We start from the raw sequence: 12,200 nt of genomic DNA on the forward strand, positions 1-12,200 counted from the left end.
GTGCTTGGTTCAAGTCATGGCTGGGACATCAGCTGTCCTGAGATTTTCATAGGTTTCCTCAGTCACTGCAGGAAAATACCAGGATTGTAACTTGATTAGGCTGCAGCTACTTTATTTCAAATCCTTTCAAATTCATCAGTCATCCTACTGTTGGATGCCATAGTCTACAAACTTACAGTGTTGTAAAATAACTCTTGACCTTCCTCTTGTCCATACCAGAATCCTTAGACTGAATGACCACCATTCTCATGTCCACAAAATTCATAAATTGTATATATGTTTTCTTAACTGATGCCTTTCATTTTTATAGGAAATTTCTATACGGCGGAAATAATACTTGCCCTAGAGTACCTGCACACACAGTCTGTTGTCTACAGAGATCTAAAGCCAGAAAATCTTCTACTGGACAGAGATGGTCACTTGAAGATTACAGATTTTGGTTTTGCCAAGAAACTCACAGACAGGTAGATAAATATTCAAGAAATTATTTCTATGCTGTAGTTTAAATATATGTTTTATAATGGCCCAGCTGTAAGGCTAATATGAACATTTGGGGTATACAACATGGTGGATATCACCATGAGGAACATGAGATATTTAAGCTAAAATTTGCTTCTTAACTTGACTGCTTCTGGTCAGATTATCCACATATAAGAAATTAAGAAAAATTGTAAGAGACAACCCAAACAAGCAAGATGTAAGCAGTATGCAAAAGACAGAATAATTACTTATATAATCACAGTTATACTCAAGATTCAGTATCCATTCCACTTCTCATCACTTAAAATTGGTGGAGGGAATTAGCTGATTTAATTATGCTTTTCTTAACATCTCAGATCAGTGTACAGACTCTTAATAGCTGCCTGTAGTGAAATTAATGCATGAAAGTAATTTCAAAGGCTTTGTTTTAAAATACAGATTCCAGTTTACAAGTGACTTTCAGTTGACTCTCTCTCAGTTACAAATAATGAGGAAATCGCATCACAAACGTCATCCAATCCAAGAAAGAGGGGTAGCAGCCATTCATTCTGTAAATTATTTTTGTTATATCTAGTGTTATACATACAGCGAACTTCACCATTGAAAAATAAATATATTTTTGATGTTCCTCACCTTTGCATTAACATTCAAATTATATAAAAATAGTATGTAACTATTCAAAATTTATATTTTAAGGACGTGGACACTGTGTGGAACACCAGAATATCTAGCACCAGAAATAATCCAGTCAAAAGGTCACAACAAAGCTGTTGACTGGTGGGCTTTAGGTAAGTATTGTAATCTTCTATGTTTCTCCATTGATATTTAACTTATGTAATGTATGTATGTACATTATGTTTCTATGTTTCTCCATTGATATTTAACTTATGTAATGTATGTATGTACATTATGTTTCTATGTTTCTCCATTGATATTTAACTTATGTAATGTATGTATGTACATTAATGGGGAGAGTGATTTTTATAAAAATGTTAGCTAGCTTACAAGGTATACAGAGTTCTTGAAAATTTTGACATTTGAGTATATACACGTACATTTTACAAGATAACTATGTTAATTATTGCTAATAATTAACAAAGTTAAGGAATAAGAGAGGACAGAAATGTAGACTAAGGAGAAATGGTTAGCTAGTACTCAGCTTGCTTTTTTATTACATCATTTACTTCAGTTTCATGTGATGAATTTTTTTTCAGTGAAAGTATCTGTCACAGAGTCACAGAGGTTCAAACTGTTTTCTAAGTCTGCATGCTCTGAGCAAACAAGCACATGAAGTGCATTAACATTCTTCATTTGGCTAATGTGATAGCTTGGAATGTCTGCACTACCTCCTTTCATTAAGCCTGTACTGTGTTGTATCTCTTGTAATTGCATATATGCTCACAAGTGGCTAGCATAAGCCTTAAGCAACTGCCTGGAGGTGGCAGGCATTACATTGTCTGATTACTCCTCATGCCACTATATGAAGCACCACTGAACTGTGAAAGTGACACTTTCTTTTATTTATTTTCAAAATGTTAACATGATTAACTGGAACGTTTCACCACATGTATTATTGCAGCAATTATTTAATGCATGTACGTCAATATTCATCATAAAGAGCAAATAGTAAAACATTTTTTCGTTAGAAACTGTCATTGAAAGATAAATAATTTATTATTAACAGTTTTGTAGTGATACATATAAATACAGTTAAGTAACTACTTTTAGGTGTTCTGATATATGAAATGTTGGCTGGATACCCTCCATTTTTTGATGACAATCCATTTGGAATCTATGAAAAGATTCTAGCAGGAAAGATTGAATGGCCACGACATCTGGATCCAGTAGCCAAAGATCTCATAAAAAAGTTACTAGTCCAAGACAGAACAAAAAGACTGGGAAATATGAAGGTAAGTTTTATATTTAATGTATTCTGACACTAGATTTATAAAATATTTATTTTCCATGCACTTCATATCTGGCTGTTCTTTTTTGTTATGAAATTAATATTTTTGACCTTTTTGATGTAATAAGGATGAAGAATATTATATAATGAGGACCTTGATAATTTGTTTTAGAGGTGAAGCATTTAAATGTACTTGACCAGGCCTTGTGCAAAGAATGCATAAAAATTTATGCCTAACATTATAAATATTACACTTTCAAGGTACATACACTTAAAGCAAGCATAAACAAGGTGTGAAGCCATGACAGATTTCTGAATGCTATTATATTAAGTATATCATTTTCTTTAGTGAGTATTTAGATTGGCTGAAGTTGCAGAACCATGGTATGTAGTTGTAAGTTGCATCTGCATTTTGGTAAATTTATCTAAGAAGAACTCTGTCAAGACAAATTATGTTGTTTCAGAATGGAGCAGAGGATGTTAAGAGGCATAGGTGGTTCAAAGGAGTGGAGTGGCAGGATGTGTACTGCAGAAAACTCAAGGTAATATTAGAGGTATTTCCTACATTCTTATACGTAAATGTAGAAGGATGAAAGAGCTCCCCCAGAGGCAATGACTGCCTGCCTTAACAACTTTCACATTTATTTCACATGCATGGTCAACCGTGGCTAAAGGTAATGCCACTATGCAATATAAAGAAGATTAAATTTAATTTTAAACAGATCACCAACAGCCTTGAAGTGTCAAATATAGCTTCCCCCTGAGGAAAGAGTCCTTAGTACCCATTGGATCGGAGATCGGAGGCTGGGTGGGCCCCAGAACCAGTCTGGTCAAAGTGAAGGAAAGTAATCTGTTGCCTCTGCCAGGAATCAAAGCATGATTCTTTGGTCATCCAGTCCATAGCCACTTGCTATACTGAGTTATCCCAGCCCAATTTGTTTGTATGTAGTTTCAAATAATTAGTGAAAATGAATTGGAAAGGATGTGAAAAGAAGAGGTGGCAGCCTAATTTAAGGTACTATTGTAGCATTTGCTAGGAGGGACTGAGGAAAACAGTGAAAGAAATGTTAGGATAATCAGTGTCTCAGCTGAGATTTGAACTGGGCATGTGCCAAGTACAAGTCACAGCTGTTGAAAAGCCAACTTGCTCAGCTTTTGCGCATGCACACGCACACAAAGAATATGTGAGAAACTACTGAGCACCAGAAGTCCAGTTATAATTCATCTATCTATATGTACATGATACAGAATCATAGGTTAAATTCATTGTGAACCTACAAATATAATAGACGAAGTGAAACATACCGTCACTGTGTAGGAAATTGAGCATCAGGTATCTTTCATGACTGGCTGGAATAGTATTGTAATGAGAGAAACAAACTTTATATTCTATTTAAGAAGTGTTATGGTCTTATACAAACACCACTTTCCCTGTATTAAGAAACAAGAGTTGTTTTAATGTATCCTTTCCAGACATTGTTTATGAAAAATATATAAATGCTGACATATTAATGTGTATGATTTCAGCCTCCAATAGTTCCTCGAGTGAGTTATGATGGTGATACAAGAAATTTTGATGACTATCCTGAAGCTGACTGGAAGTCAGCACCAAGTGTTGGAGAGATGGAACAGAAACTTTTTGAAGACTTCTGAATACCAATGCTCTTCAAGTTTACAAAATGATGAATCTGTGTGCACACAGTTACACAGTCACAGACACCATGAAGCGCTTACCTTCTTGACTGGTGAGATTGTAGTCTGCAAGATAAAGCAGTTGTACATAAGATAATTATGGGATGCCTTCTGATTTTTAGTAGTTTCATCATGGTTAGAGACTAGGCAATTCAAGCCAGGCACTGATCTCACAAGGTGACTATATTTATACAAAGTAGCAGGTTGAGTTTGTAAGTAGGAAACACACACACACACACAATATGACTGAGACTGCAGAGAAACAAAATAAATTATCACGAAGGAAAATTAGCCAAAATATGAATCATTCTCAAAACAATTGTTATTTTGTTTCAAGGATTATTTGTAAAATTCAGAGGTTAATACATTTATTGCAGATTAAATAAATAATAAAAAAAAAAAAACGAGAAACAAGTTGTAGACATTGAATTGTAGGGGCAGAACATACTTCAGCAGAGCGGGAATTATGAATATAATAGAATCAGTCAGTATGAAGTAGTAATAAAATGTTTTGTTGATTTATTCTGTATGAGTAAGCTGTTTTTGCATCCTTAGGCATTACTACCATTCTTATATCATAAAATGCAAAACTAAAAGGGACTATTTTGATTCATTTTGAGTAGCATTCACAGTTGGCTTTACTGAAATGAAAATGTAGGGATGGAACCATCACAGAAGGAAATTAAATTGCTGTAAAGTTATATTTGTATTGTGAGATCTGAGGTTCTTGTGACAGGGTAGAAGAATATTATAATCTTTTGGGATGTGTATGTTCATATTATATGTAATAGTATTGAATCACTTCAAGAAGCTTAGCAGAGTAATTTTATTTCTGACAGTGAAAATATTTTAGGAATTCTAGGTAACAATGAAATGTTCTATATTCTCAGGTCAGAGGACATTTTACTCACAAGTAGTGAATCAGTTATTCAGGATTGTTCTGCCATAAAGATATTACCTGTAATTTTAAATTCTCAACAGTGACAACAAGTCTATACAAAAACAAGGTATCCAGCAACACACATAAACCAGTGCCCCTTTTACGAGCACAATAGTTAGACACAGGAAAGTACTTTTTTTTTGTGGTGGACCATCACAGTTGTGAAGAAGCTTAATTAAATGAAATTATGGGAACACAGTTTTATGGTTTATGTATTTTTCAAGGAGGAAGACAATCATTTCAGAGGACCTGAACCAACAGGTTCTACATTCAGGGTTAAGCTGTATGAACTTCAAAACGGTGGCAAGTTCTTTCCATTTCAGATACTTTGTTTTGGGCAGAGCTTAAGGAACTGCAATCTATTGATCTATCACATACAGCCTTTAAAATGCATACTGTGAAAACAGCAATTTTCAGGCTTGACTTTTTAAAACATATACAGAATGTCCCAGGAGGAATGTGCCAGACTTCGGGAGGGTGTTCCTTATGTTAAAGTATGCCAATATAACCCAAAACACCTATGTCAAAAGTTGAACAGTTATGGAGATAATGGCTCGAGAAAAGTGTGGTCCTCTGGCGGGTCCATGCTCTGTACCTGTCAGCTGATAAGTCTTATCGATGTTTGTCCTTGAGTGTGGTGATGACGGCTCAACTAGCCGCATACCAGAATGTGGAGTCAGTCATGTTACATCAGTGCTTGTAGTTCATGTGTCATGTATAGTGCTTGGAACCCTAACGACAACTGTGACATGGCGTGCAAATTTTTTGTAGTTCAATTTAATTGCTTCATGTCACTCACAAGTTAGTTTGATGTTACATACATTATTAACATTACAGAAACCACATATTCCTGCCAGTTTTAATATGTATTTGGTAATCAACAAGTGTGTGACACCTGTCAAAGTTTCACACTTCTCTGGCCATTATCTCTGTAACCGTTCAATTTTGGACATAGGTGTTTTGGGTTATATCGGCATACTTTAACATAAGGAACGCCCTCCCGAAGTCTGGCACATTCCTCCTGGGACACCCTGTATAAGGTATGTCTACTTTTTCAGTGGTTGTAACAAAATACTCTGCTGAAATTAACTCCAGCCATTCATGTGGAGCACAGAGAAAAGAAAGAAATTTTACATAAGCAGAATCAATACTTAAGTATATATATGAAAGTGTTCTTTAGTCTGAAAAAAACATATACATCCAAAGGAAATTCTTTGAACAGATGCACATGTCCTGATGAGTTGTGTGTGAATGTACACAACAGAATGCTGCAGGAAACCAATGCTATGAATGAACATTGCTTACCATTATGGAGGGTATGAAAACGTTTACTTACAAAAACTAACATACAATACTCTTTGTTAGTGTTTGTAACTGTTTTGTAAGCATAGTTCTGCTTGGATAACTAAAGCTGCTTTTTAACAGATGTTATCTCAAGTTCATTATGAGGTATAACTTAATATGCTCTGTTTGTGAGGTTTTCTCACAGGGTGAAAACCACGATGATTCAGGTTTGGGACCTTGAAAATACAAACTAATGCTTATAATTCTGTTACAGCATCTGGGGTTTGATTCTTGGTAGGAGCAGTTTTTCTTTTTGCAGTCATGGCCAGACTGGCTCTGAAGTCCAGTCAGCCTCCTATTCAGCAGGTTCTGAGTGTTCTTTCACCCACAGTAGAGTATCTAAAGCATAAAGCTAACCACTCACCTCCATCTGCAGCTGAGGTTAAGAATGCGTAGTGTAACAACACAACCCATACATATTCATGGTATGATGGTTAAGCACAAAGACAGTTTTACACTATCATCATGCTGGGAACATAAAAAATTGTTCATCCTCAACAGCTCATTAAAAATGAACATGGCTTTTAGATAACTTTTAGGGAACTCTCACACAGGATTCTGTTTATATGATTAGCTTACTGTAAATAATGCCCATTTCAAGGCTCCACAGTGGCACTTCATGAATTGGTCAAATATTACTGAATCTCCAGTATATTAATAATCAAAATAATATAACCACTAAGGAGTAAATCTACGACTTATTCTCTGATCCACATTTCCTAATATTGGTTCATTATTGAGCACTGTGACTTCTGCTAAAAGTATATGTAAGGAGAGGACTCTCTGTTCTTGTATTTAGTTTCAGTACAGCCAAGAGCACAAAGCATATACACAGATTAAATTTCAAACACTGAACAGATATATCTTTCCTGCCTTTGATGGATCAACTTTTATGGATGTGTGTGTCATGTCTTACCTTGTTTAAAATGAACACATTATACACAATAGAAATTTTTTCCTCTGTTAGTCTTTTAAATCTTCACCATTCAGTATTTTTTGTTGTTGAGAATATTATAAGATAAGAGAATACCTTTCTACATAATTTGTGTTTCTTATAAGAAACCATTATAATGACAGCAGGTTATTTGTAGGTTTGCATTTTAGGTAGATGTAGTCTGTGATATGATCTTACAATTGTAAGAGTTGTAGAGATTTAAGAATGTACTGTGTTTAAATTGTCTCTTGCAGAAGCATATAATATTTGCATTGATAGCTAAACTGTGAAGTGTGGTTGGTATGCACAGAATAGGAAGTTGTCATGTTCCTATCCCTGATAAATAGTTCATTGGTGCATATAATTGTGTTTGTAATTGAGCCTTGTTTTACGTTTTAACTTCGGGTAAAGAAAAAGGGTTGGCAATCCAACCTAAAATTGTTGGTATGCTAGAGGTTTAGCCACTGAAATAATCATTTAATATTTGTGTGAACATTTTAGGAGAATATAAAGATAAAAATATTACTGAAAATATATACTGTATTTAATTTTAAAATATACAACAGAAATATAGATCTCTTTTCCTTTGTACATATATCAAACAACAATTTAATACAGGCATACAACAAAATATTTTGAAAATGGCTGTTATTCTCATTTCATCTGGCAACAATATACTCACTGCCCTTTTTTCTAAATCATTACACTTAAAGGCAGCAACAAACATCACAATTCCATTGCCACTGCAATTTGATATAACATCACATTATAAGCAGTTGCAATTAACTAAACTGATATAATGTAATACAGAAAAACAAAGTTATTAGCACATATGTGAGGGTGATAGCGGAAATAACAAATTACTTTTGTTTTTATACATTATTAAATGGATAATGAGTTACCGTTCCACTTAGTAACAGTTCACAATTTAATCACATCTTGGCTGTATCAGCTTCACTTTCATATTTATAATGAAATCTGTGGTCTGTCTCAGCACACATTTCCATTCAAATGTTTTATAGAACATGGTTCTTTTATTCTTGGTTCTAGGTTTTAAGGTCCCTTTGAGCTCATTGTTAATAACGTTTTAATAACTGTACAAATTTTTCTTAAAGGAAAAACACTTTTACTTATTGTGGTATCTAGACCTGTGGCTAGTTAACAACTGTGAAATAAGTACCTATACAACAGACACACACACAACAATAAAGGAACTGTTGGAAGTGATGCGGTCCATGCTGAGGCTATATTACAAGCACCAGCTGTGATTACAAGAGAGTCTTGGGACAGTTAAGAGGTTGGTGTAAGATCACTGCTAGCCTGGGAGTGAGTTATGAGACACATGCCAGCCAGAGGTTTTTAGCTCTAGGCTACTGTTAGAGGTGGTTCTATAAGGCGAGTGAGTGTGAATTAATTTGGGTGAAAAACATATCGTGGAATCAGGTATGTATTTGCCAGGCATATGGCAATATGGCGGACGGTCACACACATGAAATGAGCAGCTCTACAATTTTGGCAGAGAATATTAATGGATCAAGTGTAACATGTATCAGCTGTTCTGAACTTGAGTTAGAACTGAAAATTACTCAAATGGAATTAAAATCTGCCAAAAAATTAATGGAGTTACTTTGTAAAGAGGTCAAACAAATGGAGGATATTGTTCTAGCGTGATGTTCTCAAGATGCAATAAATAAGTGTAATCAAGAGGTTTATAAGATCTCCTAATGTTCTAAGTGTGTTGATAGTGAAGTGAATCATCAAGAATCTCTTGTAGAGATAAGATCGTTGCAATTAATAAACAAATTACTATATAATGAACTGGGAGTAGGCGACACAAAATCTGAGGTTATGGTTGATGCAGAAAATATGGCTGTGAAGGGGAACGAATATTTAAACAATGGGCAGCCTATGGAAGATAAAAGAGAAAGTAACTTTGTAAATGAAGAGGCATTACATGTGACTAAATATGTCAGATTAAAAAAAAGGGGGGGAAGAGTTACTATGATGAAGTAAGGCAAAGTAGGGTTAGTAACAAAACGGTTTGCAACCCGAATGACAAGCTGGAAGCACAGTGTACCCAGGGACTAACTCATGTGAGTCAAGATATAGATGGAAAACGGTGTTTCAAAATACCAACCTTAAACAATGGAGCAATAGTAATGGATACAGGTGACACATTTCAACAGAACCATGGAAGGAGCACCATCATAAAGAATTCTACAAGTACAGAAAGCACCAACTCTACAGGCATAGTGCAGCATAAAGTGCTCATGCTGGGAGACAGTCATCTCAGGGGAAGTGTTGTTAAACTTAGAAGTGAATTAAGTCCACAATTTAAAGTTTTTGGTATGATTAGACCGGGAGCTGGTGCTGAAAAGATTGTGAACTCTTCGGCTGACGATCTACAAAATTTACACTCGCATGATGATGATGTTCTTAATGCTGGTGACAGTGATGTATATAAGAATAATAAGGGAGTAGCTTTAACCCAGATTACTAAGTTTATACAAAGGAACTATGGTACTAATAGTATAATTTTAGATATTCCTCAGAGATATGATCTTTCATCTTTTTCGTGTGTGAATTCTGAAATTGAAGAATTTAATAGAAAATTGAAGAAAATTGCTGCTTTATACAACCATGTCTCACTCTTAGAAACAAATCTTAAGAGAGAATGTTTCATGAAGCATGGTCTTCACTGGAATTCTCTAGGAAAGACTCTGGTAGTGAAACTCATATCCATACAAATTAATAAATTACTGGGAAAAGAATTACTAACTCCAGTCAATCTTACTTGGATAGATAATGCTTTGTTGGGTAACGTAGATAGCTGTAATGAAGGGATGATAACTTTATCTGGTAATGTAAATGTAAGTATGGATAGTGAGAACATAAGAAATAATGAACAAAGGAAACAACAGAAGGAAACCGGTGTAGATGAAATTAATCTGCGCAGAACCTCTGTCAGGCAGAGAAATGTACCTGTAACTAGAAGGAAGGATTTTTTATGGTAAATCCCTCACCAGATGTAATTGGTAGAGATTTTAACATTTCCAGGGAAGATGAGGATGAGGGAAACTCAACAGGAGGATTAAACAACATCTCAGACTCAGCAGATAGTACTGCCAAGCATAAACTGGTAGATGAGCATAAATCATATAATTTATCTTAGCAATAATAATCATCATTTTATACAAAAGACTAATACTAATACTTTTGAGAGTTTTTCATCAGAACATAAGAGGTTTAAAATACAAGACTGATGAGTTAATAAGTGCTTTATGCCATGATTTTCCACATGTTTTATGTTTAACAGAACACCATATGAATTCCTTAGAAAGGAACAATATTACTATTGATCATTACAACCTTGGTGCTGTGTCTGTAGGAAAATTCTAAGCAAAGGTGGAGTATGTATTTTTGTGCATAACTCTATAAATTATTCAAATATTAATTTGGATAGATTCTGTATAGATCAAATTATTGAAATATGTGCTGTTAAAACTCCAATCAGCCGGGCAAAATATTTGTATAGTAGCTGTCTACAGAGCGCCATCTAGGAATTTTTTACAATTTTTAAATAGTCTAAATAGAGTTTTAAATACTATTTATAGCTCTGGTGTTGAATTCATTGTATGCGGTGACATAACTATAAACTACCTACAGGATAGCCCTAGGAAAAAACAGCTTACTTTATTGTTATTGTCTTTTAATCATTTTCCCATAATTGATTTCCCAACTAGAAGCCAGAATATTCGTTTCATTAATTGATAATTATTGACTATTCTCAATTTGGAAAGTGTGTGGTCTTTCCTATTAATACTGGTCTATCTGATCATGATGCACAACTCATTATTATTAGAAATATTTACTTGCAAATTCATGAACATAAAAATTCAACCACTTCAACTATGAGAGTTTTTGATGATCAGTCTTTGCTTAATTTTAAAACGCAATTAAGCTATGAAATGCGGGATGATGTATTTAGTGGTAATGATGTTGATACCATCTTCAACTCCTTTTTAAACACATATTTGAGAATTTTTCATTCTAGTTTTCCATTAAAAAAATAATTAGTTCTAAGACAAAAGTCAATAATTGGATAACACCAGGTATAAAAATTTCTTGTCGACGTAAGTGGGAACTCTACTTGTTGTATAGGAATAATAATGATGCAAATTTTAAAAATTATTATAAATTATATTGCAGAACCTTATCTAGGGTTATTAATGCAGCTAAAAGACTTCATTATGATAGATTAATTGCTAATTCAGAGAATAAAATGAAAACTACTTGGAATATTGTTAAATCTGTAACAGGTAAAAAATCAGGGAATAAATTGTTTGAATCAGTTTATATAAATGGTACTTTATGATAATCAACAGCTTATAGCTGATTCCTTTCAAAGTTACTTTCTATTAACAGCAGAAAATATAATTTCCAGTGTCAATAACAATGAGGAATTAGAAGATAATAGTTGTATTGATTATCTATACAGAGTTTTCAGTAACCCCTTTCCAAATATAATAATTGATAATACAACTAGGGAAATTAAAAAAATTATTAAATCCCTTAAGTCCAAAAATACATTTGGATATTGAAATTTCACGTAAAAAACCTTAAAATAAGTTCTCCATTTATCATCGCTCCTTTCAATCATATTTGTAATAGGTCAATTTTATCCGGTTCATTCCCTACACGACTGAAATATTCTGTGGTTAAGCCATTATTTAAAAAAGGCAACAATAAAGATATAAAAAATTATAGGCCTATATCATTACTTACTTACTTTTCTAAAATTTTTGAAAAGATGATATACATACATAAGACTTCCTAAACATGTAACAAATAATGCTATATTATCTAATGGGCAGTTTGGGACCTACCTAAAGTAGTTAATTATA

General features: G+C 33.9%; 1 protein-coding gene across 1 annotated transcript; it reads left to right on the top strand.

The window, feature by feature from the left end:
* The first annotated feature begins 276 nt into the window (after positions 1-276).
* LOC111869107 (cAMP-dependent protein kinase catalytic subunit 3) lies at positions 277-5,477 on the top strand. The gene is made up of 5 exons (XM_033753340.1): positions 277-464; positions 1,177-1,268; positions 2,209-2,390; positions 2,851-2,928; positions 3,914-5,477. The coding sequence occupies exons 1-5, from the start codon at positions 292-294 to the stop codon at positions 4,037-4,039; spliced, it is 651 nt and encodes a 216-aa protein (XP_033609231.1). The 5' UTR covers positions 277-291; the 3' UTR covers positions 4,040-5,477.
* Positions 5,478-12,200: the final 6,723 nt, after the last annotated feature.

Source organism: Cryptotermes secundus, unplaced genomic scaffold (assembly GCF_002891405.2).
Source record: "Cryptotermes secundus unplaced genomic scaffold, Csec_1.0 scaffold404, whole genome shotgun sequence".
NCBI classification, from domain to species: Eukaryota; Metazoa; Arthropoda; class Insecta; order Blattodea; family Kalotermitidae; genus Cryptotermes; species Cryptotermes secundus.

Bases quoted from the DNA above. Each gene is read 5' to 3' on its own strand.
- LOC111869107 (XM_033753340.1), top strand. From the start codon at position 292: ATGCCTTTCATTTTTATAGGAAATTTCTATACGGCGGAAATAATACTT. The intron at 2,391-2,850 runs GTAAGTTTTATA...ATGTTGTTTCAG, and splicing joins AAAGACTGGGAAATATGAAG to AATGGAGCAGAGGATGTTAA. The intron at 2,929-3,913 runs GTAATATTAGAG...GTATGATTTCAG, and splicing joins TGTACTGCAGAAAACTCAAG to CCTCCAATAGTTCCTCGAGT.